General features: G+C 49.9%; 1 protein-coding gene across 7 annotated transcripts in view; it reads left to right on the top strand.

The window, feature by feature from the left end:
- LMF1 (lipase maturation factor 1) overlaps positions 1-27,585 on the top strand; it is a 208,704-nt gene that overhangs the window by 161,370 nt on the left and 19,749 nt on the right. For all 7 annotated transcript variants that reach the window (XM_075104693.1, XM_075104700.1, XM_075104695.1 and 4 more), the window contains 3 exons: positions 18,197-18,380; positions 21,466-21,619; positions 24,711-24,894. In XM_075104693.1, the coding sequence (XP_074960794.1) occupies positions 18,197-18,380; positions 21,466-21,619; positions 24,711-24,894 (522 nt within the window). The remainder of the gene's footprint in view (positions 1-18,196; positions 18,381-21,465; positions 21,620-24,710; positions 24,895-27,585) is intronic.

Genomic DNA, 27,585 nt, shown 5'->3' with positions numbered 1-27,585 from the left:
GGACCAGCAAAGCTTTCTGCATCTTTTCCCAGCTCCCTGCATCTTTTCCCAGCTCCGTGCTGGCAGGCAGCAGCCTGGGAGTATTCAGATCCCTGCTCCTTCTGGTTGCTGCCGTTTCAAAGGCCGCTGCAGCAGCACCGGCCGGTGCCAAGCGAGTTCTGGGCTCGTCTGCTCCGTGTCTTGTTCCCCCTCTTCTGGCTTAACGTCACACGAGCTGTCACCTGGCTCATTACTCCACCTTGCTAGATGAGGCTCTTTGAATCACAGAACCAGGCAATTCTCAATTTTTGCTCTCTCTTGTTGACAAATCTAATTTGCTGGTGAATAATGAGTAACCTCCTAAAAGCAGCCCCACGGCTGATGTCGATGCGCTTGGGCTTTGTTGGATGAGTCACACGCTCGCTTTGGAGTGTAGGAACATGCTCACGGACAGGCAGCTGTATTTCATCCTCAGCTAGAGATTATTTTGAGCTGGAAAACCTCAAGCCCCGTTCAGCTTTTTTCCAAGCGCGCATCTCTTCTTGATAACAGCGCAGCTGCCATTAGGTTCTTGTCAACGCAGGGGCTCGTTGCAGCGTTACTCAGCCAGCAGCAAGGCTGTCTGGTGACAGCTCTTCCTGGAATATTCTGATAGACATATATTTTCATTCCTCTTCCAAGGTTCATCTCATATGTAAGCGATCAGTGCAGCAGCATGAGCAGGGATCTCCTTGCAGCTGTGACCTTGAAAGTGGGTGGCATTTTCTGCTTCCTCTCCAGCATCCTCCGGGATCTACATTTCACGTGATCCCGTCTGACACAGGCCAAATCTGGGCTGGGAAAAGCAGTACGGTACTGCCAGGAAATACCCACTGCACTAACCTCTTTATGGTTGAGATCTTCAAAGCTCCCTGCAGGAGACAGGCTCCTTAGGCAGCTTTTGAAAGCGTAGCACGCCACGTGTGCAGGCGGCTACCTGATGGATACATCGTGCAAAGTTTATTCTTCAGGGCACCTCATCTTCTCTGTCTTCCTCTGCAAGCTTAAATGCAGGGCTTTAGCTTCTTTTAAATGTTTGCGTTGCTATCTAGTGCTAAACAGATGCAATCAGTTCCTGTACCGGAGGTTTAGTTCAGTTTTCTGTGGCAAATAAATGCGCACACGAATGCGCGGATAAAATAAAAGCCCCCCCAGCGAGGCTGGAGCAATGCGGAGCATCCTGGTCCTCCTGGGTTCTGCACGTCCTTCCCTGGCTCCGTCCCACCAGCCGTCCTCGGGGGTGATTTGGTCCCACGTAGAAGGAGCTGCTCGGGGCGGGGAGGGAAAGAGTTCTCCTTTTCTGGTCATTTCATAATTTACACCTCGTTCCCATTGTAACCTAAATTACAAGCGAGGCGCCCCAACGCTGAAGGGGAGATGCTGCAGAGGGAAGCCTAAAAATGTGTCCTTGACCACGTTTTGTGTTTTCTTAAGCATCTCTGGGTTTGCCCAACGTACATTTCGTTTGCTGTTTACTTAAGGCCCCGCCACTGGCAGCTCGGGGCTTCCTAAGCTACCATCGGGGATGTAGGTAAAATGCCTTTTTTTACCTTTTTCTTATTCTTTTGGACTTGGAAAAATCTAACAAAGGCTTCATGCCCACCGTTGGGCGTTCTGTATTAAATACGCAGTGGAATGTCTCAGCGACCTGGCTGGTTTCGTCATGTTTGTGTCACAATTTTCAAGTCCTTTTCTAATACAGTGGAGGGAACGGCGGAGGGGAAGCGCGGCGGGGAGCAGCCGGTGCTTTGGTGCCTGCTGCAAAGGCTCTTCGCCGACGGAGACGCTAAGGCACGGTAACTGTTCTGCACTTTCCTCAGGTTTCTCCTCTTTTCTGTTTATTAAACGTAGCACTTCTACTAAAACTTTTACATTCAGTACTTCATTTCTTATCCCTCAGGCTTTTGCAGGCTTGCTTTATTAAAATCAAATGGTAACCAGCCCCAAATAAGGCACCGGATTATTTTTTCTCGGCGTGTTTTCACGCCACAACTGTTTTCTATTTCTCCTGAGCTTGCAGAAGCCCGCGGCCGACAGCTCAGGTCCGCGCCCGGACGTGTATTAGCTCCGAACGTGCTGCGAGAGGTTGGTTCGGTGGAAAAATCCAGGTCATCCTGGATTTTGAAATACGCCCAGCCTTGGCTTTCAGTGACACTGAGTAGCCAACCCAAGTTAAATATTTTACTGCAGATGTTGCTAAGAGCTTAGAGTTACTGAAATTATGTGCTTTAATGAGGCAGAGAAAGTAGCTGCAGAAAGATATAAATCAGAGAAGCCACCAATGTTTTCCACCGTGGTGTCAAGCTGATCAGATGTGACATCCCCTTGCGTTTTCCTTATGCCTGCGGATGTGGTCGTGTCCTTTCCTTTTAACTTTAAAAGGAAAAGATGAGTTTGAATCTGCGTTGGGATCGAAACGCCAGTGAATTTGGGGAGCGGAGTCCCGATCCAGCTTGTGTAGCTGGCTGCTCTCTCTCCGCAACTGGTCGAACCAAAACCTTGGATTTGAATTGTTTTGAAAGGGATTCGTAACACAGATCCCGTTTCCCTGTGCCAGGGCTGTCTGAGATTTGAGGTACTCAGTCTGCCCGTCTAAATTTATTCCAAAGACCATTGTTTTCCCCATACTCTGTCTTTAATACCAATTTAATCCAAATTTTGCCAAGACCCGGGCAGATACTAGGCAAAACGTTTGCTATCAGAATAGATTTTTTTTTTTTCCCAATGCATCCTCCTTCTCTAACGGGGTTTGCTCTTGTTTTGGCAATTGTTAAATATGTCTAAATATTGTAGGAAAAGTGGATTTCAAAGGAGCCTGCAATGACTGTATGTGGAAAGGGAATTGAAGTATTTTTGCCAGAAGTATTTCAGCATTCCTTCAGTCAAGGAATATAAACAGTTCCATGTGACTCCAGACTGATCCAGGATTTGAGAGAGCAGGGCTTAATTCACATCATTTCTTGCAGAGGGAATTTTGAACCCACACGTCTCTCGGAGAAGAATGGCCTAATTAGTAGAGAAGAGGGTATTCTGGAAAAAGGGCTTTCACTTTTTAGTCTTAATCCTGTTCTGCTTTATTACTGATAATTCAATAATCGTCTAGCGTTTATTACAGCGGAGTTCTGTGCTTTGCCATGTAAGTGGTGAGCAAGTTATTGATTTATGCCTATTGACAGCCTATTCCAGATTGCAATTAAAACAGGATAGACCTCAGGCAAGGATTATTTCTACCGGGGTGAAAAATGCTTTTGCTGAATACTTCTCCTGTGTGTTAATATTAGGAGATAATGCTTGCTGTGCAGCAGGAACGGCAAATGAAATGGTGGGTTGAGCAGCTCGTGAGTCAAACGGCTCGTCTGCCCTTGCCGTGTCTCGGTCCTGTTGAAGCTGGTGGGAAAGGCCCCGTGGTGGAGCTGTATGCTGGTCTCTGTCCCCAGAAACCTGCCGTGCCTGAAATCTGTGTAACTTTTGGGCAAGACCACGGTGCTAGGGGTGCCTAGTGAGGCGTCCTTCATCCCTGCTACTGCAAAGCTAAGGGGCCGTAACTTTGCCACTTGAGTAAATGACCTGGTTTTTTGTCTGTTTTTTGAATGAATTCAAAGCACCACCATGTGGGAGTGACTTTCCTTTGCCCCATATTGCATATTCCTTAGGAATAAGGTCTATGGGATAAGGTGTCCTGGGGAGACCTCATTGCGGCCTCCCAGTACTTAAAGAGGGACTATGAGAAGGATGGGGACAACCTCTTCAGCAAGGCCTATTGTGACAGGACAAGGGGTGATGGTTTTAAACTAAAGGAGGATTTAGGCTGGATATAAGGAAAAAATTTTGTACAATGAGGGTGGTGAAGTCCTGGAACGGGTTGCCCGGAGAGGTGGTCAATGCCCCATCCCTGGAAACGTTCAAGGTGAGGCTAGACGGGGCTCTGAGCGACCTGATCCGGTTGAAGATGTCCCTGCTCACTGCAGGGGGTCGGACTGGATGGGCTCTGAAGGTCCCTTCAACCCAAACCGTTCTGTGATTCTATCAATACGAAAAGGATGTGGCCAGGCTGGAAGGGGTCCAAAGAAGGGCCACCAAGATGATCAGAGGACTGGGAAGCTGCCATACGAGGACAGGCTGGGAGAGCTGGGTTTGTTCAGCCTTGAGAAAAGCAGGCTCAGAGGGGAGCTCATCCCCACGTACCAGTACTTAAGGGGCGGCTACAAAGAAGACGGAGACTCCCTTTTCACAAGGAGTCCCATGGAGAGGACAAGGGGGATGGACAAGTTGCGCTTGGGGAGATTCCGATTGGACACCAGAGGGGAATTTTTCACAGTGAGGACAGTCACCATTGGAATAATCTCCCCAGGGAAGGGGTTGGCTCGGCCACGTGGGACACCTTCAAGACTCGGCTGGACAGGGTGCTGGGCCGTCTTGTCTAGGCTGGGCTCTTCCTAGAAAGGTTGGACTAGATGATCCCTGAGGTCCCTTCCAGCCTGGGATTCTGTGATCCTGTGAATATGGACCTAAGGTCCTCTCATTCAAGGAGATGTGTAATCTATCAACATAAAGGCAGTATTTCCTCTGTTGAGGGCTTCCCACATCCTCGCATCATCTTGACTCATCTGTCTGACATTCCCTCCGTGTTTCCCATCCACTAGAAGATGAGCCACGTGCTCTGTGGCTCACCAGAGGCATCTTCAGCATAGCTCACAGGCTGTGGACAGCGTGTCCAGCCGGGCTCCTACCAAACCTTGCGTTATGAATAACAGCCACCCTGGGTGGTTTCGCAGGGACGACCCACCGGCTGGAGGCCGTGCCACAACGGCCTCTCGGTTCCCCGCAGGGACGGCCTCGGCCGCGGGTGTGCGACGCCCCGGCTGCTCCCGAGGCGCTGCAGCCCACAGCACCGCAGGTATTTGTCTGCATCCGCTTCCAGAAGCGCATCCAGCCAACAGCACAAGCGGCCCATGTAACTATTTAGGTTTTTGACAGTTTTATAACCTTAAATTTGCACCTTATGGAAAACTATGACAGTTAATGATTAATTGCCATGTTGGAATTTTTCTTATGATGTCTTAATATCCGAGTATGTAGCAGACCTCAGCAGAGAGGAAAAATAAAAACCTGCAGCAAAATGCTCCCAGAACAGCTTCACTAGGCAAGTATTGCCCAGTCCCGCTACCGCCGTCCAAAAGACATGGTTATATTTAGGATTATTTTTTTAAAGCTGTAGTGCTATTTACTAGGTGTCTAGCTCAAATTTGAAACCGGCTTGAAAGGAAGCTGTGAAGCAATTCTTCACGGGTGCGTTCCTCAATCGCTTTTCAGTAAGAAACTTGGTTTTGATATTACAAACCAGCTGCTGGTTGTTAACCAAAACAGGCAGCAGCTCGCCGTTAAACACCGCTGCAGTTGCACTCCAAGGCTTTACTGCCGTGCTAACAAAAAAAGAAAAACAATTTATCATTTTTTTACAGTCAGGTCACTGCTTTTAGCTTATCTGCCCTTGATCTGCCTTACCTTGTGTCTGACCGTCTCCACTGGTAGCAGTGGAAGTAGAGAAGTGGCAGTAGAGAAGGCTGCAGGGAGACCTTACTGCGGCCTCCCAGTGCTTAAAGGGGGGGCTGTAGGAAGGGTGGGGGCGACCTCTTTAGCAAGGCCTGTTGTGACAGGACCCGCGGTGATGGTTTTAAACTGAAGGAGGGTGCATTTAGACTGGACATAAGGAAAATATTTTTTACACTGAGGGTGGCGAAACACTGGCCCAGGTTGCCCAGAGAGGTGGTCGATGCCCCGACCCTGGAAACGTTCAAGGCCAGGCAGGACAGGGCTCTGAGCGACCTGATCTGGCTGAAGATGTCCCTGCTCACCGCAGGGGGTTGGACTGGATGGGCTCTAAAGGTCCCTTCAACCGAAACCGTTCGATGATTCTATGATTTGATGGTGTCCCACAAACCAGAATGATGGTCTTCAAGCATCCTGGATGGGAACAGGGTTCCTGGGGAAGGTGCTCAGAGCTGGGTGTGGCCCATGTTATATTTTGATAAATACACAAATTAGGATTGGAAAAAAATCCTTTCCAACCTGCTCTCCCCATGGAGGAAGCAAATGGAGGGCAGAGCCTGACACCCCTCCGGAGCGTGTGGTGTGGGGCTCTTTCCAACATAACCCGTCTGGAGATACCACTGAAGCAAAGCACCTCTGCTGGACTTGAACTCTACATTTGCTATAAAAGTATTTTTAATGAGCGAGATGGAGCTGGTTAGTGAAATGCTTGGACCGTTAATAGATGTAGAAATTTTTTAATGTGCTGTTTGACTTTATTGATGAAATGAGCTAATGGGAACGAGCGCTGCTCTCGCGCCGAGTGAAGAAACCCAGGCGTGCTCTGGAGGAGCAACGCTCTGGTTTTCCACAGCGCTCTTGTCCTGTGGATGGATCCCAAAGCATTTTGCAAACAGCGCGTTGGGAGCTCCGTGCCGGCGGCGGGGTGTCACCGCTCCTCGGCTGGGCGCCGGGGGGGAGCGGCTGCCGGGGCCGCAGGCTCCCGCGGGGATGCCGGGAAGGGCTGCGGTGCCCTGCTTGTAACAACCTGACTCGGAGTTTGGGTTGAGATCTTCTGCATCCTGCTTCTACCCGGCTTCGTAGAAAATTCCATGGTCTCTTTTATGACCATGAGTAATCAGGAACTCGGTTTTACGTCCTGTTTCAAAGTCCACACAAGGCCCCATAATTACATGCTAATACGGTTTTCTCGGGACTGAATCGGGGCCAGATCCTGATCTCATGCTGGTACAGACCGACAGGGTAGTTTGCTCCGGTAGCTCTGCCTCTTCCTGCCCCACCTCCTGCTGACAGCGACAGTAGTTTTGGTGGTGACCTGCCAAGTCTTCTGCTAATGGTTAGTGTTGTGAGTTGGTGCCTCCGCGTATTACCTGCCTGCAGGGCCGGTTTGGGTTAGCACATAGGATTGTTTCTGAGTTATCCCTGATCAAGCTCAAAAGCCGAGGGTCTGTAGAGAGGGTCTCCCTTGCCCTTTTGCCGCCCTCTTTTATCTGCTGACGTGTTCTCCATGGAGAAACTCTCTGTCCCAAGCTTAGAGGACTTGGTCGTAACTGGGCTTGCCTTCCTCCCCTTAAACAGCATCCTAACCTAGGAGGTCTGCTACTACAGTCAACTTTTTGGAGCAAACTGGAGTAAAATTGGGAAGAAATAATCTGAAATGGGTCCTCTGACGTAGGATGCTCCTGAAAAGCTCGCTGAGATTTGCTGGTCCATGAAGATGCTCTTTTGGACTTTAGTAAAAAAAAATAGGGTGTTGAAAGGTTTTTGCCATGAAGTGTCTTTGTGGCAGCTTCTCCCTTTCGGAAGTAACTTTACCATCAGGCATGGAAACATGCTGATAATTCAGAGCAGAGTAGCAAAGAATTCCTTCCTTCTGTAAAGTTATTCTTTCATTTTATACTGGTTCAACACTTACATAAACAGTCCTTCAGCAGTTACTTAGCCTGTAATACGTTGATGTGGAACTCTGTAGACTCCAGCGAAAGAATCAGCAGGTCGAGCAACACCAAGAGGTATTTTACGTAACAAAGCTTCAGAGCGGAATAAATGTGTCAAAGTCAGTAATCTGGAGAAGTATCTTGGCTCTGCAGGAGCAGGACAGGAGGAGCCCGGTTGTGTTTCAGACCCAAAGCGAGCAACCGATCCTAAATTCACACACAATACTTTGCTAATCGAGTTCAATGTATGAAATTTCTTGGAATAGGAATACTTACTGCAACATCTTCGCCGACGTGATAAATAAAAGGAAACTGAGTTTAGCCCTTTGGGCACTGGACATGTCTCTCATCCCAGCATCCCAACCCCAGTCCTGGTGTTTCGGAAGGGGAAGCCTGCACTGAGCCGCTGTCCGGCCGAACTGGGGGTCAGGTGGAGTGATGAAGCGTGAGAGATATATATAGAAAACCGTAATCACTCCACTTTCACTCTCTTGCTTCTCTTTAAAGTTTTTTCCATTGAAAATCTGGAAGTTGTGCTTATCCATAGCAATGCTCCGCAGTCAAATCCCGCAGTCTGTGGGCACTGCAGTAGGTGGCTCATATAGCTGCAAATTAAAAATGAGTATGGAGCGAGACGTTTATATTGCTTCGCATTTAGATCAAGAACAAATGTCGGGTATGTAACAGGAATGGAAAGGGTTTGGTTCCCTATTGCTTTAGCACGGTTCTGCTTGTAACTTTAGACCAGGTGCTTAGACCGGGGATTGCAAAAGCCTCGCGGTGCAATTTGTAATGTGTCAGAATCTCACCCAGCTCAGGGACAAATTTTAGTTAAGATTGCTGCGCGATTGCGTTCGTGCGTCGGTAGTTATTTTATGCTTCAATAGTTATTTTATCCCTCAATATTTCCATTTTACATTTATAAGTTTAGGGGAGTCTCTAAGTATACAAGTATTTATCAATACTTTAAATGCCGACCTCTGCTTTTTAGGGGTAAATATGGGTCTTTTTCCACACAGTTGTTCAAGCCCCCAGCCATAGCTACTCAGCCAGAGGAAAATCTGTATATAGCATGTGAATTATAAAGTGCTTTGAATTCTAGCTAATTCCTCTGGCTCCCAATGAATCAGTCGTGCATCTTCAGTCGTGTCCGAGCGACCCCCGGCGCACTAGAGGTGCACAGCGTGTGTGTGCAGCCGTGCAAGGGGCATCGCAAGCTTTATTGTTTCCTTATTTCTGTATTAAATGTGGTGATAATATGTGGGTTCTCTCCTATCATCTTGTGGGAAGGAAATGCTCAGCCTTCGCCTATGAAATCATGTTTTGGATCCCAAACTTGGGCTATTTCCTGACTCCACAATATTCCTAGTGGGCTGGGGAGGCGCTTCCCCCCCTCCTGGAAACGCAGGGCTGAGGTCTCAGAGGAGCATCCGCTGTCCTGAGATCAGGTGAGGGATGGAGAAAGGGAGTTTGCTTTCGTGGGCTGCGTTTTGTAACGTGAATTAGGTCGAGGTCACCTCATCGACTGCGCGTCCAAAAGCCAACCGAAGTCAAGCCGCGTTCTTCCTTCTCATTTTACCGGCACAACTGACTTTGCTCCTTCCAATAACTTTCCGAATTTCTGTGGGATTCACAAAACCGTTTTATCCACCGTCTAAAACAGAGCAAGTGGACAGAGGTAATTCTTTTCCTATGTGTTTTTCTGCACTAAATAGCTCTGCAAAGCAGAGATTAAATCCTCATGCAAATATTGAACCAAGAAGTTAACAAGAGATTAAATTAATAATAGGGGAAAATTAAGTGTTTTTGCTGTTGTCATTTAATGGGAATTTTTTGCCCGTGCCTACAATAACTTTTGGGAAAAACTACATATATAAGTATTTTTCAAACTGAAACCAGATGGGGGAACGATAGCCTGTTTTTCTTTGTGGGAGGCTATGTTTTCACGGTACGCAAGTAACTGGAGGCACATTAAAATGAAATTTGGCTTTTGAGGCTTGTCCTTCCTATCTCTTACAGAAAGGAGCAACTTTTGATGTTATGAGTTTCAGCTTGTCCTAAGAGTAGGAGATCCTTTGGCAGCGGGGCCGCAGGTTTCAGGAGAGCGGAGTTAACCGCTTAACCAAAACCAACGCAATGTACGCCCGTTCGGGGAACGCTGGTATTTTCTTTTTAAAGATCCATCCCAGGCACAGATGGCACAGCGACTGTGGGCCGTGAAGCGGCCCCAGCGCAGCCGGTAGCACTTGTGCTTTCAATTCCAGCGGCACCGGTGTACCCCTGCCCGCCTTCCACCCAGCCCGGCTGCAGGGTGCCCGCAGGAAAGCCAGAAAGAGAGCAAGCCGGCAGAGGAGCGAGGCGTGGTGCCAGGGGACTGGGCAAACAGACTGAGGTGGGTGGTGGCAAACCTCCCTTTCCCTCGGTGTCACCCGTACCACCAGGATTTGTCCCCTTCTGCTCAAAGGCATGGCCTTGTTGGGTCATTTCCAAACTCCCTCTTCTCTCTGGTTCCCACGGGGAGCCGAGCAGCCCGTAGTGCCGTTGCTCAACCGAGGGAGGTAAGTCTGGCGCAGGCATTTCTCTCAGCTGGGACCCGTGCCGTTAGCCCGGCGCGGCTGCGGAGTCGCGCTGTTGGCACGCGCGGGGTGGAAGGGGATGGCGACCAGCTGGTCCTGCCGGTGCCGGATGCCGCCGCTTTCCCGGGTAGCTCCATGGAGCATGGCACATGTGTTCTTGGGCACCGCCCCACATCTGCTTCTTCGTAGGGATCTGTAAAACCCAGCTTAAAGGACTGATTTCCTCTTCCCTTGGTGACATGCAAAGTCCGTTGAGGAGCGTTCTTAAGTTCTGGAGATCCAGCAGCAGGTCCGTTAGGAGGAGGGGGTCTTTGCTGTCCCCATCGGCTGAGCTGATCACGTGTGGCCCTGGGGGTCTGCGATGAGAAGATCCACGTGGGACCCAGGTACTGCAGTTCTGACAGCGCACAGATGAGCTGGGCCCTTTTCTCTCCAGCTTTCACTAGCAAAGAGTGAGTAAGCGGTTGTTTATTTTGTGTGCAAGGAAGGAGGTTTACTTTTGTTTTTTCTACATCCTGTTTTTTTTTTTTAATTGATAAATTTGGTCTGTGCTTTATCTTGAGATGATCAGTACCTTTTTTGTAACAGTCATCACTAAAAAGTCATATCTCAAGTGGCTGCTGGTGTAATTAATACCAGTGAAAAGCAGGATGACCTCAGCCGCAAGCAGGGGAGAGCTGGAGAGTACTTAGCTAAGTTAGGTCTTTTCAAATCATCTGAGCCTAAGGAAATCTGTCCTAGGGCTGTTAAAGAGCTGGTTGTTGAAATCCTGTCAGCGTTAGTGATTATCTTTGAGAATTCGTAGAACATAGGTGCAGTAATGAAAGAACGGAGAAGAGCTAATAAAGTACCTGTCCTCTAAAAAGAGAAGAAAAGGAAGAGCCAGGACATTACAGAGCCATTGCTGGAAAAATACTGGGAAAAGATTGAACAGACCATTTCTAAACACCTCCAAAAAACAAGGGGGGTAACTACAGATGTCGTGGTTTTGCCAAGCACAGACCATGTAAAAGCAGTCGTCTTTCCTTCATTGGCAAAACAAGGCGTGTGAATAGAGGATAAACAATGTATGCTTTTACTGAGGCTTTTGAAACTGGTTCACATAAAATCTCATAAACAACCCAAGAAAATGGGGTCTGTAAGAAGCGGGAAATACCGTCCGGTGGACGAAATGGGCTGGAAAGACTGTTCAGCAGTTATGAATGGCTCACTGTCAGAGGGGAGGATTTATCAAGGGGGCTTCCCCGGCACCTATCTAGGGATATTCAGGGTTTTCACTGATGATGTGTAATAGCAGCAGCCCACACTCAGGTAGAGGGTATTGATGCACATGATGAGTATTTGGAATAATCTTGGCAATGCGATGGAGTCGACGGGGCCGCACTGTTGCAGAAGGGGCAGACGTCCTACAGGAATATATAAATTCTTTGTGCTCCGAGTATATAAATCTTTCCTAAAATCCTAAAAGCTGTGGCTCAGTATTGGGCATTCCCTTCGGGAAAGATGTGTCCCAGCTGGAGGAAATACAGAGGGCGGTGAGAATAAGCAGAGATCTAGAGACTGGATTCACAGGGCAGGGTTGGACCAACTAGGGCCACTTAATCCAAATGAGAACGTTACTGGGAGGGAAGAGGCAGAGGGCAAAGGGCAGATTTCACCTATATGAACGGCTGTTGCAGATGGAAGAGAACGTCTTTGATGTTCTCTGGGAAGCAGTGAGCAGAGAAGGGGTCATGGGATTAAATATTGTCAAGGAGGGGTCAGGACAGATATAAGGAATAATGTAAAGATAGTGCCGCAGTGGAGCAGGTAGCCCCGGAGGCCGGGGACCTGGCTCCATCATGCAACAAGGCTCCTAGGATGAGTTTAGACAAACACATTACGGTGCAGGTAGAGACGGCTCTACCTTGGGGCAGCAGGAAGGGCTGGACGGCTTCCTGAGGTCTCTTCCAGCCCTCTGCTCCTATGTTTTTCTCTTTAAATAAATTATAGTTCTTCCGGGCGCCCCAGTATTGGCTCTTCTGTGCCAATGGCTTAATATCAGAAAGCTCCAGTGCTGTGTGGCGACCGTGTCCCTGTGCTCGGACGGAGCCTGCGAGCTCCAGCCAGCCCTCAACAGTGCTTAAAGAGTTTACAGCCCGTTGTTGTTGCTTCTGGACAAATACAGAGTCTGCTACACAGAATATGAGCTTCTCCTACTTACTGTATGTTTATAACAATCTGTGATTTAAAAAAATAAAACCCAGTCAAACAAAGAAGTCTAACCTGTAAAAAAGTTATGGGTGTAGGTGCCCATTTTCTGACAGAGGGGTTTGGTAACAGTGCAGGGGACAGAAATGTAAGGAATAATTGTTTTTGGGCCTAGAACCAGGAAAACTACTTTTCCAAATTAATCCAGCGAGAGCCATGAATCCACAGTATTTCATATCACACTTCATAAAACTCCAGTCATAATCCATAAAACTGACATTATTAGATTAAAAACCTCAGTTCCTCCTATAAGGAGCTCGCTCATTAGACATGCTGTAGTTTTATAACCTTAAAGTTCCTACCCAATTACCATGATTAATACTGTGCTTTAATAAAAAATTTTTAAAAATCACCACAGGGGTTGATACCATCTGTTTGTTATAATTGTGCATTTAAATATTGTCCAGCAAGAGAAAAGACACTCAGTAAACACAAATCAAGACCAGGGGAGGGAGGGCACAGCCCATCCACCGTGGCAGAGGTCCGGAGGGTGGGGATACGGAGCTATGGCTGGGTCAGGGTCGTGGTAGGAGCCCAGAAGGGCCAAGTCTGGCGTGGTGCCAAGGCTGAAATCGCCGTGAGCTTTGTGCCACAAACTCTTCTTCTTCACGCAGCCGATGGGAAGGAGCGGCGATGCTCTCCGTGCGCTGCCAGACCAGCAGCACCAGCTCCTGGAGGGGTTTGGTGTCTCTGCCCCCAAACGCGGGTGCGGAGGAGGTTCTGCTTTGCACGTGGGTGAAATAAGACCGTGGGAAGTTCGGCGGTTTACCCCGAATCACCAGCACCGGCGTCAGGCGTGTACCCGCTTCGGTTCCCGGGGCAGGAGGCGAGCACAGGGTGATCAGAGATCTCTGCCCTGAGAAACACGTGTTAAATTAAACTTCCCGCCAGGAACCAGCGCGGCTCTGCTTTGCCAGGGCAGGAAGAGCAGGACACGGAGGCTTAGGAGGTTTCATGCAGAAAAGGAAGGATTTAGGTAAATGTGCACTGCCTGCCAAGGCAAATACTAGTTCGAATCGCAAAGGATCCGCTAACCCCGGGGAATGCTGCGCTCGCAGGACCAGCGCTGCAGAAGCCACCGGTTGCTCAGTTGACAAAGCTTCACCCTTGACAAAGCTTCACCCTTGACAAAGCTTCACCCTTAATGCTGGCCGGACACATGGATCAAATAACAAACACCTTGTGCAAAAAACAACCACGAAACCGTTTGCCAGGACAGCCGCCCGTCAGCGCGTTTGAAAAATTATCTGTTTTCCTGTTAATTGACTTGGAAGCAGGAGTTCCTATGAGGTTTCTCTTTGCAAAGCTGAGGGGTTCGCGGTGCTCAGCCCCCCCTCGGGCAGGGAACACCATTAACCCGTGCCTGGAGCCGCTGCCGGTGCCGGAGCAGCGGTCGCAGCGGCTGGCGTGAGCATCGAGGCTCGGCCAGAATAACTGAAGTTAAAAATGTGTCAGGTCCGTGATTCCACCCACAGACCAGAAAACGCCAAACTTGTATTATTCTTGAATCCCCTGATTTTTAAGGGCTGGTGGAAATAAGATATCTTACTTCTGACTTCCAAGCAATAAAGAGAGGTGAATCACTACTGAACGAAAGCCTCCCGTGGACCACCCAGTCGCTCTGTGCGAAGCTGTAAAACGAGCCTCGGCAGAAGTGGCAAAGTGCAGGGCTGTTTTCTTAATATTACTGCAATCGCGCGAGGCAAATCACATCGGAAGAGGATCAGAGTTTCCTCACGGAGTAGCTAAGTGAGAAGTGTGTTAATGAATACGGGCTGATTAATATGCATTGAGCTAAATCACGTTCGGGTCAAAGAGGGAGCGCCAAACCTCGAGTAGAACGTGTTACGTTCAAGGACCCAACGTGTGTTTGTAATTGGGATTTAAATACTCTTTTCTCCTCATCGTTCTGGATAATTATCCAGCTCAGGGTTAATAATTGCTTATTTTTTTAAACTAAATAATACTTAGGACTCTTGTTACTTACTGTAATTGGTCAAATCTCTCATTTTTTTAAGATTATGCCACTCTGTTACTGAAGAGTCCTGCAGGGCTTTCGAAAACTGTAACTTGCAAATCACCGTATTTAAAAAAAACAGTGCCAGTCGTATAAAACATGAAATGACGCGTTTTTAACATGTATTTGTTGTCGTTTTTAATGAGAAAACAGCCATCTTTTTAACAGAACACTGGCTGAAAGCCCTCAGACCAAAACTGTGCATGTGTTATTGATGTTTGCATTGTGGAATGGTATTTTGGGAGACCACCTCGTATTTCCGAGCGGGAGAGCCAGCACCACGGTGAGCCTGTTCTGGGGAAGGAGAGGGCACGCTGGATGGGGGCACGCCGGGATAAACCACAGGGAAGCTCTGGGGAGCAGCATTTGGGTACGCAGGGATTTTTTTTTTTGGAGGGGGGTGAGGGTGTGTGTGTCTTGTAATTAAGACACTGGATTTGTAATTGGGAGATTTGGGTCCTATTTCAAGTTCTGCTGCAAGACTCCTTATGTGATCCTGAGTGAGCTTCTTCAAGGTGATATCCCCAGAGAGTGTTGCTGAAATAAGAATTAGGTGCCAAAATTCTTCCGTTCTCTGCCTGTAACACAGCTGTAATACATCCTCATTTTGATCTAACTTTGTTCAGTATGTTTAGATTTAGGGTGTTTTTTTTTTTCAGGACAGGAACTCTTCTCTTACCATCTGGTTTGGCAAGTCCAAGCTAAACAGGTCCACGTTGCAACTGGAGCCTCCTCGTGTTACATGAGTATAACGAAATCCTAATAACAACCCCCCAGGTAACGCCCAAAAGCCTTTGAAAACAAATTAAAGGTGCTGCTTGTGTAGTGGGCTCGTTTCTTTGTCCCCAGCCGTATGGTTGGCACTGCCGTGGAGACCTTGCCCTCGAACAAGCCCCTGCAGAGGTCAGACACCTCTCTGAGTGAGGCCAAGAGACACCTCTCTAAAAGCCAAGGGCAGCTCGAGGGAACATGTGAAAATTTATTGCAGCATCCTTAGACATCCCAGGATTTAGCCAAAGACGTGCTCTCTTTCATGGTCTTGTGCCGTAGTGAGTTCTACCATGATACACGGTACGTCACGCAACGGGGTTGGTATCTGCCACTACCTGCCTGAGCTTTCGTCGTCCTCGCCAGAGGAGGAGAGCCTGCAAGGCTCACTAAGATTGCCTCTTCGCTTGGGATGTAGCTTTCTGGTGTTAATCGTGGAGTTTTTGTGTATGTTGGAGAAGGCAGACCCCAAAGGTGTTCTTCGCCCTGGGATTGGGAAGTTTGTGATGGTCTCCAGCTCCCAAAGGGTCGTCTTGTGTTTGACGTGAGTTGGCTCTCTTGAGGTGGTCTTGGGGCGCAATGTGGGCTGGAGGAGCGACGGAGAACTTCAGCTGTGCCTCTTGGGCCTGTGGTCGGTCCTTCAGCTTCTGCATCTCCTCAGGGTTTCTGAAAGCTTCGTCGCTTGTTCCCGAAAGGAGGAGGCCAGTGAGGGGGCTGAGGTTAATTTGGCAGCAGTGCGATCCACCCTCCAGCTCCTCCGCCTGCGGTGGGCTGCTGGGGGTGTCGTGGGTTGGCGTGTTTGGTCTTGCGCTGCCCTGAAAGTCTTCCTTGGCCACACGTGCTAAAAATTGTGAGCAAACAGTTCACGGGAGGATAAAGTTCAGCTGTGTGAATGGAGGAGTGTTCTTTAAATAAAATAATAATGGTGCCAATCAAGGCTACAGCTTTCAACCCAGCTGGAAGGTGGGGGAAGTTCTCATTAGCTGGTCTGAAGGCTGAAAAATAAATGACTTTGTTATATCGGGGCATTATTTTTCAACATGTGATGCATTAAGTCAGCTTTATAACCTTCACTTTTTATGGATAAGATGGTGAAACTACTTTCTTTTCTTCCCTTTTTACCTCCTCTTTTGTTTTCACGTGTCTGAGGAGCAGCTAGTTAATTAGGGATAAACCTTAAGTAATGTGACCAATGGGACAAGAATCCAAATCAGCTTCAAAACTCAAATAGTCCCGAACAGGCATCAGCCGGTTTCCTCTTCTTGTCCTTGTGCGCGTGGATTCCCGTATCTCGTTTTACGCCAGCACGCTAAATGGCTCCTGGCGCGTTCCTTTGGCACCGCCGCGATGGCTGGGCAGCCCCAGGGGAACCCAGACGCGTCTTCACGGCCACCCCTGGCGGTGGCTTCGTCGGACACGGCGTTTTGCTGGCACCGGAGCAAGCGCACGAGGTCCGTTCTGCGTCTGGTGCAAGTCTTGGTGTCAGCAAGGCTGAGCCGGCGGCAGCCCTGTCTCAGGTGAAACGTGAAGCAGTTAAATGCGGCTTTTGGTTAAAAACGGCGCTGTGTATGACAGCGAAGCAATGAATTTTTGAGTCTGTCAGTTCTCAGCATCCTTGCTGGTGTCAGCGCAGCCCAGGCGCCTGCCTCCCGAAGGTTAATGCGCGGATGGGATGAAATTAGGCTGTGCGGCATGCGGGATGATGTTAGGAGCAGACACATCTGCGTGACGCTGGGGGCTGCGTATCTGGAGATCGCTTATGTGTAGGGGCACTTGTGTGCGCGGGCTGGCAAGCACTAACGTGACACCCCGGCGGCGAAGATAAATACGGCATTAAAACGCAGTGGGAAGGGTAGGTCTGGCTGAGCAAGAGGAATGTTAGCGTCGCTGTACATTCCTGGTGAGACCCATCTGGTATCCTCCGTACGGTCCTTGTCCGCACCCAGAAAGGTGGATGGAACCTTGCTCGGGTTGAGGGCACGGCTGCTGGGGTAAGCAGGCAGGGAAGTCCTCTGGGAGAGGAGACCAGGGCAGTGTGGCTTGCTTGAAAGTGTACAGGAGGAGAAGGGATGTAACTGTATAAATAAAACAAGGGGGTCTATGAACAGGTAAAATACTGGCTTAGGCAAAAAACCAAAAGTATAGGCTGGGCTTTAATTAATGTATATTTTTCCAGCCTAAATTTAAATCAGTGCTTGTGAGGAAGCAGAAATTGCTCTGCGCATTTGGGTTTATGTGCAGCTCTAACCAAAAGCTCTGGTGAGGGGTTGGCGCGTACCTTGCGCCGGGGAGTACCTGCACCTTCCCCGCGGCTGACATACGAACGTGGCGAGGAAGCAACGTCCTACAGCCGCGGAACGAAGCCGTGTGCTGTGGAGGTGTGATTCGTGAGCAAGGCTAAGCGGGCAGCGCCCGAACACAACCGCCTGATGCTGCTTAGGACTTGCCGGACAACTGCAAGAAGGTTCCTCGTATTTTTTGAGACACTATAAAAGCAAGACAAAAAATAGCTCGTGCCTACAAAAGCTCTTCCCAATGTGTACAAATATTTATGGAGAATCCTCCGAAGGCTTGCAGATTTTTCCGCTTTCTCTGCCTTATACCTGCAAGACGTTCTCCTAGATGGCCCATAAAAGCTAAAATTGAAAAAAAAAAAAAAAGCCTTTTAAAAAAACTCACTCTTCTATATTTAATGCTGCTCTTTAATTAGAAGGTCCAGTATTGCCTCCTGAAGGGTTTCAGGAACGTGGCTGTCGCGGATACGTCGGCACAAGCAGGAGGCGGACGATTCCCCTGGGGCCGAGCAGCTGCGCCGCCACCCGCTATGGAAGCCAAGCCACACCATCCCCTGGCTGATCCTCCTCCCGCTGAAAGCAAGGGCAGAGCTCGCGCTGCGAGCCACTGGGGGACACCGGGGCTGTAGCCCCCAGGGGGGAGGTTTGCCATCACTGTTGCAGTCATGGCAAATCAGCGAAGTGTGTGCTAGGGTGCTAAAATCCATCCGGCGTTTCCTTCACCGCGCTTTTTCTGGTGTCATTTAAGCAGATGCAACACCCTCGGCTGCCTTCTTGCCCCTTTAGGTGCTTCTGATCATAAGTGGAAACCTGAGTTTTCTCAACTGGCTGACCATCGTGCCCAGCATCGCCTGCTTCGACGACGCCAGCCTGGGCTTCCTCTTCAGCTCCAAGCCAGGGGGGGTGAAAGAGCGGGTGGCACGGATGCAGCTCAGAGAGGCGGCCGGGGAGCAGCTTCCCCTGCGATGCGGTGAGTTATTCCCGACAGTTGCACAGAGGTGTGTTTGGTGGGCTTATCTCTAAAGCTGTCGCCTCCTTCTGGAGCAAACGTGGGTGGGCAGGGAGATGGCTCTGCCCCTGCGTGGTCTCCTCGGTGGGTTGGAGGGTGCCTGGAGCTGGCAGAGGATGAGCGTGAAGCCGGTGGCTGGTTCGGAAGTGCCGGCGGGGGGCATTGCCGTGGGGAGGGGGGGGTGTTGCTGCTAAGGGGCATCTCCTCCATGCAGGGCCAGCAGCCACAGCAAGTCTGGGCGGCTGCAGCTCTGACACCTCCGCGCCTGAGAGTCCTCCTTGCTCTCACCCAGTGAGTGTCAGACGCCAACCCTAAATAAGCAATGTGGAATTGCACAATTTATCTAGTGATTAGTAGTAGTAGTAGTAGTATTTTGACTATTTAAAGTCAAGGAAGAAGCACCCAGTGTGGTTTGGGGTGAGGATTTCATGTTAGAAGTTGGGTGCAGAAGCAGCTCTCGCGTTTGCTGTCCTCTCTCCCCCGTGGCCCCGTGACCCTCCTGCCCTTCGCGCCCACGGGTGCTGGAGCTGCACGGTCACGCTGCTTCTCTGGGTAAATAACGGGACATGAGGCCAGACTTCCAGAAAGACCCAAATTGGTTGTTGATCTGGTGCGGGTCCAACAACTCTTTCGCTAGCTGGGAAGGAAGCCTGGCTGCTGGCAAAGTGGCCGTTCCCTGTTCTATGTCCTGCTTGGAGAAGGCGAGAGGAGCAGGTGCTCGTGGCCACCGCCGGCAGCGAGGGCACCGTCACGGTGGGCAGCGAGATCCCCAAAGCGGGGAGGAGGTGAGCTCGTGTTCACACCGAGACTATGGAAAAACAAATACAAGGGGTCTTGTAACGGAACAAAAGGGATCAGTGTGGCTGTCGTTTCCTTCTGAAGGCAGTTGTCAAGCAGCCCTGTTCCAGAAGATCGCCTGCGCAAGCAACACTGGGATGTTTTTCATGGGGCTGCGTAACAGATGTAGAGTTGTGTTTGTAGCATTTTTATAAACCACATATAAGCAACAAATTGCCTATAATATCAACAACAATCACAGATGCTCATTTTTAAATATACTAAACATCTGTCAGACGAGTGAAAAATGTCAACAACATAGAGCATCTGTCTCCAGTCCCGAGTAACGCGGGTTATTAACCAGAAGCATTAGTTCCAGCAAGGCTAATGCAGTCTCATTAACCTTTCTGTGTCTTCTATCTTCCATATTTTGCTGGAAGAAATCTTTAACAGCTTTTCCCCTCCGGTAGCTTTGCTTCAGAGGCTGTGAGAGCCGAGAGCTTTCCTACCAACTGTATTTTTTCATCCAGTCCCAAACAACGCTCAAGTTACACCTTCCTTTCCGGAGGAGAAGCCAAAGGGCACCTCTTTGCTATGTCACTCTCTGAGTCGATGTGAGGGAGAGGTAGATCCTTTTTTTGAGGAAATTGCTTCTTTTCTGTGGTGTTCTCCAGAAAACCTCACTGAGCCAGGGTGCCCAAGCAAGGAGAACCGTCCATACATACTACAGCTCTGGAGTGTAGATGTGTCCCTGTTCTGGGATCTTAAAAAGAGGTAATCTATAAGTAAAGGGTAGAGTATCTGTAATATTCTGGGTGAACTTGGATTTCTGCATGTTTTTTTCTGCTAACAAAGCAGAGGCTGCTGAGCTGGCGCTGACGGGCTGTGTGGCAAGAGGCTTAGAGGAGCCCTCACCCCTGGGTCACCAGAGCAAAAGACAGGAGGGTACCCAGCCATGCCCCGCTCGTGACCTGGTTTTACAAGGCTCTGGCCACATCCCCGAAGTATGTGTGTGTAATTCCTACTGAGACCTCAGATGCCTATTGCTAGTGCTCAGCTCCTGCCGGCTCCGTCCAGATCCCATTGGCTCGTGTCCCACGCTCCTTCCCCAAGTCTTGCTCTCTTCTTGCCGTGGTTTGGGGTTTTTTTTTTCCCCCTGTATTAAACCCGTTTTCTCTATGACTGAGTAGCCGTGCCCCCAAGGGCACGACGACGATCACCACCTGCCAAAGGACGAGCAGTCCGCGCGTGGCCATAAACTGTGACCTGAGGAGCTGCCGGCGCTGCCCGTGTGGTGGAGGGCTCCGCGGCTGTACCTGCTCTTTAATCCCAGGCTAGGAAGTTTAGCCTATCTAAAAGACAAAAAAAAAATCGCCCAACAGCCTCAGGCTGCTCGCAGCAGCGCGGGGGGCGAGGGGAGGCATCTCGGCGAGCTCCTTCCCGAATCAAATGATTCTCCAGAAATGTTCTCAGACTAAACAATTATTAATAGCTTCTGAGAGAGGTTCAAATAAACATCCCTCTCCTGCAGAGATAAGGGGAAAGCTACACGCAATTGCTTTGAGTCCAATCCTTTGGCTGTTAATGTTAAATAAATTTAAAAAGGCCATAAGGGTAGGAACCCCTCAGAGGTCACATCTGCTTATTTGTCTGATTGCAGTGGGTGTCGTCTCAGACTGAAATCCAGCCCAGCCCCGTGCTGCTCCTGCAAACCGAACACCAAAGCGCTGGTGCACGTCTCGTGCGTAAATGATAAGCAATGGAGAGTCTGCAAAAGGGAAATGAGGTTTGAATGGAGCTGGTGAGCAAGAGGGAGGAAAATGCAAGGGATAAATAAGCCTGGGTGGCGAGAGCCTGCGGCAGCGGGGAGGAGGCAGCCACGGGCAGGAGCGGAGCCGCGGGAGCTGGAGGCACTCCACAAACAGCTTACAAACCAGGAGGGCAATTTTGAGCAAGATGCGAGTGCCAGCTGTGTTTTTTTCCCCTGTATTAAAGCAATGATTAATCTTACATTTTAGACATTTTTCTTTTTAGCCCTTTCTCAGACTATTTAGAGAAAGGCAGATCTCTGGAGCGATAGCGTATGGCCCTTGGCAAGGTCGGGTCGATTACGGCGCAGCGTTTGTCAGCCCCAGCCCGAGAGCAGCTGTGAGCACCCGGGCAGGGTCCCGGCCGCCGCGGGGGAGTCGGCCAGGGGAACCGGCGGGAGCAGAGCCCATCGCTGGCAGTGAAATCACCTTCTTCTGGTCTGCTTTTGTGTCCCAAACAGGCTGCTATATCCGCAGAGTGGTGAACATCTCCTTTGGCCTCCTGATTGCTTATCTCAGCATCCCGGTTGTCCTAAACCTGCTCAACTCCAGACAAGTCATGAACACCTCGTTCAACCCTCTCAGAATAGTGAACACCTACGGAGCTTTTGGGAGGTATGTGTGTTTTAACAGCACGTTCTCTAGCTCTGCTCCTCTCCCCAGTATGGTCCGATAGCCAGTCTGGGTGCCTTAAACCCGAACAGAGATCCCAGAAATCCTTCCAGCAGACTTGGAATATCTGTTTATGAGAGAGAAGGAGAAAAGGAGCAGGTTTCTTTCCCACTGAATTAGAATTTATTTTCTTTGAGCCTCTTTCAGTTTAGCTCATTATATTGATGTAGCAAACGTAATGACAGGATGAAAATATCCATAAAAGAGTTCATCCAGTGGATAGTCTTCACCATCACCAGCCCACTGCATTTATGGTGAACTTCTCTTCCCCTGCGCGCGTTTGCGCTCCCTCATGTAAATATTCACGTAAGCTATTGGGTAGCAGAGTTTAGGCCAACAAAAGGAAGTGCTTTTTCCAACGAGTGACTTGGGGAATTTGTTGCTACAGGAAACTGTGGAGACGAAAGTATAAATGGCCTCAAAAAAAGACCAAGACAGATCGAGAGGACAGGCCCGGCAGCAGTCTGGCTGCTGCCTTCAGCTCAGGAAATCCCGCTTTCGGCTGCAGGGTGGGACTGGACGAGGGAAGCATCTCCAGCGGCGTTTGCGACCGAGCTGTTCTTTAAGCATGAGTCTGGGTTTTCTGGGGACAGGTCACCAGGCTTTAGATAGCCCCGGCTGGGCTCACTGTAACTGTTGTTTTGTGCTGTCCCTCCCAGCCTCTTCCAACTGAGAAAATGCTGAGAACCAGGGCTTCACCAGAGCACCTTGCCCCGGGGGCAACAGCGGGGCTGGTCCTCTCCCCGTGGACCTCTGGCTTCGCCGCCTCCTCGCCATGGTGGCCGTGGGGTGTTCCCCAGAGGTCTGAGCCGAGGGGTGGGATGGGCAGCTCTTGGGGTAGTGGGCTCTGGGCAAGGTCCTGCAGGAGAAGCCGACAGTAATTAAACAGGTTTTATGAAAGGCCGTTGAGAGGGCTGGCTGAGCGGGTGGTGAAGGGGAGGAGCAGCTCCCACTGTGAGCACTGGAGACGCAGAGGTCACCTGGAGCACATCAGATTAATGTGATGTTTTCCCCAGTTTTCCAAACAGCAGAAATTTCTGTGGAAGAAAAAAAAAAAGTTAGAAAAAAAACCCACGATTGAAAATATCAACGCTAGTTGTGGAAAATGCCAAAGTTTCTCCTTTTTTTTGAGAGAGAGAGGGAGAAGTAACCCCTGAACCTCTTTGAAGGCTGGAGTGGTGAAGCTACGGGAGATTGTTTTCTTTGGGTTGTTGTTCTTTTTTCTTCTTCAGTCTATGGTTTCTGTTTCAACAGTTACCAGAACCTAAAGAGCATGTGATGAAATGCTGCTGTAATATGTTTGTAATTCCAGCCTATGTAAACCAATAAAAAGAGGATTGCAGCTTATAATGAATATACGATTATGTGAAACCTGACATATTTTGAATCACACAGTAGGAACATACTTTTATTAGTAATTTGGTGTCCCTGATTTACAGTGTGTTTCTAACCATTGGGCAGCTGGCCACGGCTCATAACTCAGCCCAGCGTATAATATGGAACTTGGCTGGAGAATCCAGAAATCTATTAAATGTAGGTAACAATTATAAGCGGAGACGTACAGCATTCCTTGGGTTGTAAGCATCTATCACTGGAAGCCATCGGGGGAGAAGGTGGAGGCTGTGCGTTTCCAAGCTTTCGGTTTCTTGGGTTGGAGGAGGAGGGACCGAAGTAGTAAAAAATTAAAAGGGTGTTGGGAGCTGGACAACTTTGATAGGCAGAATTACGCAATTATGTGTTCGTTATGGAAAACAGCTCTCCAGTGTAGGCGAACGTCACTGACAGGTCATTGAGAACTTGATGATGGTGTTTTCACATGAGCTTTCCGTGGCCTGGAGAGTTTGCCATCCCCACCGCTCTGCCGCCTTGCTGTGCAGAGAGTCCAGCCAAGCAGCGAAGGGAATCCGCATGACCTGCTGTGAGGCTCGGGCGCTTTTTAACCAGGTTTCTACGTATCAGCTGGGCATGGGGGGCTTTTTTGTTTTCATTTTCTGCTTTTCTTGGCTTGGTTTGCGTTGGCTCACACGTTACCTCGTCCTCTTGCTGAGTAATCGCTCCATGAGACCTGTCTTCCAGCTGGGATGGTGAAATGTTTGGGCGCGTAGAGACAGCTGTTAATGGTGCCCCCGGGGTCAGCTCCTGGGGGGTGCTCGGTATGGGGCCAACCACCTCCCCAGCTGGGTAACCTGGGCTCATTGCGAGCGTGTCCTGCCCTTTGCCGTGGCCAAGGTTCGAGCTGGAGCCCAGCGCCCGGTGGCCAGCGGCGCTGCAGGGAGAGCCAGGCTCGCACAGGGGACGCTGGAGTGGTCCCAGCTGGAAGCTGCTCTGCTGATCCCGCGGCTGGAGGTGTCAGGGCCAGACCTTCAAAACGCAGAGGCAGGATTTCTGTGCGTAACTACCTGTGAAACGTCCCCTGCCGATATGGTCGGTGGCCGTGCCATTAGGGGAGCCACACGTGCCAGTTACAAGCCTGTATTTTTGCGCATGGCGCACACTAGAAACCTGGAGATGGAGCTATGTTCTGTGGCCGTCTTTCACCTCCGTTTGCTCGTATCATCAGGAGCTTGTAGTCAGAGAGCTCTCGTATCATGAGAGTCATCAGAATAACAGAAGCAAAGGTTTTCTCCAGACACATGGCACAAAGAGAGACGTTGGTGCAGGTTGAAGGTGCTCAAGTGGGTCTTGGGAGACACTCATTATATTCTCTCAGTGTCTTGGACAAGTGTTGGGCTCTGATCTAGAGAGACAGACCCATCGATTTCAGTAGGAATCATCTTTTTGGGCCACAGCTCCTCCTTGGACTGGCACAACTGCGGTGGGATGGGGGGGGGGCGGGGCACGGAAGCTGACGTTTTCCATGTACTTTGCTGCTGGAGACAGAAAAGTCTTCCAGACAGGCAGGTTCTCTGTAGCTTGACCCATCGGGATCCAACCGTACCACAAGGCCATTGACTCACGTTGCCGTGTTGACTCTCATGAACTAGCATTTTACCTGACTTGAGACAAAAAACCAATATCGTGATGTTTCCCACAGCATTACCAAGGAAAGAACAGAAGTCGTCCTTCAGGGGACGTCCAGCCTGGATCCCAATGACCCTGCTGCTGTCTGGGAGGAGTATGACTTCAAATGCAAGCCTGGGGACTTGAAGAGGAGGCCATGCTTCATCACGCCCTACCACTACCGCCTGGACTGGCTCATGTGGTTCGCTGCCTTCCAGGTACCTGCCTTTGGGTGTTCTGAGACTTGGGTGTCCCTTGACCGGGAAAAACAATTTATATGAATTTACTATGTGGTGGGGAGGGTGGGTGGGGGAATATTTTAAGCCCCAGATAAGTTAATTATATTAAAAAATAAAAACCAAAGGCTGTGTTCCTAAAGGATGCCTGCTACTAGTGTAATGGAACCCTTGGAAATGTTATGGGAGGCTTTTTAATTGTTTCCCTGCAATAACAAGAGTTAAAGACATTGAGAAAGCCCCTGGACTGCGCCTGCCTGGCGAAGCGGTGGCACGGCGGGGCAGAAGCTGCCTCGCAGGGTGCCCGGGACTCACCAGGGCTGGCGGCATCCCCAGCTGCCCGCTCCGCCGGCCGGCTTGAGCCCGCGTCCCAGCTGGGGACAGCCCTGGGGACACCGGCAGTTGCTTCCACTGCCCGCCTGCCTGCATGTGGACGTAAGGTCCCTCAAAATATTCTCCCCACCTGGTATTAGCAAACAGGTGACAGTCATAATTTTAAAAAGAGAAGGGGGGGCGGAACTTGTAATATTAATTTATGGATATGTTTTAGCCTATTCTGCAAAATCTTATTCGCGTGAGCATGAGAACTTGGACCGGGTTTTACAAAACTGGGGTTTACAGCGGTGGCATGAGGCAAACCCATCTCAGATTATCGCAGGCTTTTCTCTTTGTTCCCATATCCTCTCCCGGCGTATCCTCTTCCCTCGCTCCTCTCCCCCCGGCCCAAACTTCTCTGTTCACTTTCTCTGTGGTATTTTCATTTAGGCGCCTTTTGGATTCCTCAGCGATGACATAACCATCGCTCTTTGGCTATGGTTTTATATTTACCCTGCTAGTTTTTGTGTGCTGGAATTTCATTTAATCTGCATTAGGTATGCTTATCCCTCAGCAAGACGACAGCAAAGTTTAAAACTCAAGCCAGCCACAGCGCCCAGCATTAAATAAAGGTGCAGAAGGTTGAACAGGAGCTGTTGGTTTAAATCTGACTGTATTTTGGGAGGGCTCCGGCAGCAGAGGAGAAATCCAGCTCACCCAAGTGAAGGTTGTTTCTGAGAAGAGAAAAGCTGCTTGTTTCCAGGGCAGGAATGTCCCAAAGGCTTTAAAATTCGAAGTGATCTCAGGTTTAAAACCAAAAGAGGACTGGGCATCAATACTGATGCATCCCAGGCGAGCGCGGGCCTCGCCATGCCGGACCCATGTGCCCAGGTCTCCGCAAAACAATTTCAGGTCCTGCGTAGAAGAGGTATTGCCAAAAGGTGCAGAAAGGAGGGAAAAAAACCTTCTGAAAAGAGAGGATGAGTCTTGTTGAAAACAGCAGGGAGGCAAGTAGCCTAGGAACGGCAGCAAGCGTTTTCAAATCTGGATGTTCAAGCATGTAAATACCTGCTTAAGCATGGAAGTAAATCCCATTTGGAGCGGCCGAATGTTTGTTTGAAAGCCGTGAGCTGTGTGTTCGGTGCCAGCTGTCCTCCCTGGGAAAGCTGGCTGTCCTGCTGTCACCGCCGCGCCGCCGCAGCCAGGAGAAGTCGCCGTCGTTCGGGTGTTGTTTAGACTTGAGTCGCGCGGAGCTGCAGAAAGGATGAGAAACCCGGAGTTCGAAACCCCCGGGCAAAACCTCTGAAGCCGGGCAAGTTTTGCAGACCCCGTACAGTAGTTTACAGAGTCCATAAAACCAAGTTACTTCAGCCTCTGGATTAGACTGAATTTGTTTTTAAAAGTTCTGGATTTTTTCTACGCCACCTCTCGCAGCCTGCCCCATCGCTTGTTGAGCAGGCGGCCGCAAGGCTGGTTTTGCAGTTCGTTGGCGGCAGCCAGGTAAGGAGCTGACATATCCAGCTCTGACAGGCTGCAGAAAAGCCAGGGGCTTGGGGGGAAGGTATTTACCATCCCTTTGTGCTGCTCGTGACAGGTTCCTCTTTGCACCTCATCACCGCTTGACATACGACGCCTTCCTCCGCTCAGGGTTTCCTGCGAAACTTTCCCCCTTGGCTGTAGCTGCAGGATTCGCTTTGAAGAGCCGGAGCAGGGGAGAGGCAGGCCCTTGGCACGGCTGATGCGGGCCGGCGCGGCGCGGGAGCCGCCGGCGTGGCCGTGCCGCGGGAACGGGAGCAGCCGCGGTGCTGCTCCACCCCGGAGTTGCGATTTATTACTTGACCGCCTCTTAATTACCGTGCCAGTAGTGCCATAATTACATGTAATGTAACATGGCATTATTTTCCAGGAAACAATTTTCGTGATGTTAATTTTATTATCTAAATATAATATGCCTTTTCACTTGTTTTCTAAATCCCCTCTTTGTTTTGTATGTCTCGACATCCCGAGGGTGCCGTAGCTTTGAATTGAAGCCCTTCATTTAGTTCTGGCAGGGACATAACCCAACCAGAAACATGTCTGCCTTGCTTCTTCCCATCTGCAGAAGGGGAAAAACTCCCACGAACCAGCAGCGGCGCACGGAAATCTGTGCGACCCTTTTCAGTTGTTTCTCAGCAGCCCCCTCGGGGACTCCCTCTGCTCCATCGCCCAGCTGACAGCCTGGTCACCTGTGTGCAAAGCGGGCTGGGGTGATCTCGACTAAAATAATGTGTCTGTCGGTCGGGGGCTGATGGTGAGGTGCTTGTCGCTGAGGTCGGTCGCTCCGAATCACCTACCTCCGTGGAAGCTGTTTAAACCGAG

This window comes from Phalacrocorax aristotelis, chromosome 10, assembly GCF_949628215.1.
Source record: "Phalacrocorax aristotelis chromosome 10, bGulAri2.1, whole genome shotgun sequence".
Lineage (NCBI taxonomy): Eukaryota > Metazoa > Chordata > Aves > Suliformes > Phalacrocoracidae > Phalacrocorax > Phalacrocorax aristotelis.
This window is presented reverse-complemented; position numbering and strand designations above follow the sequence as displayed.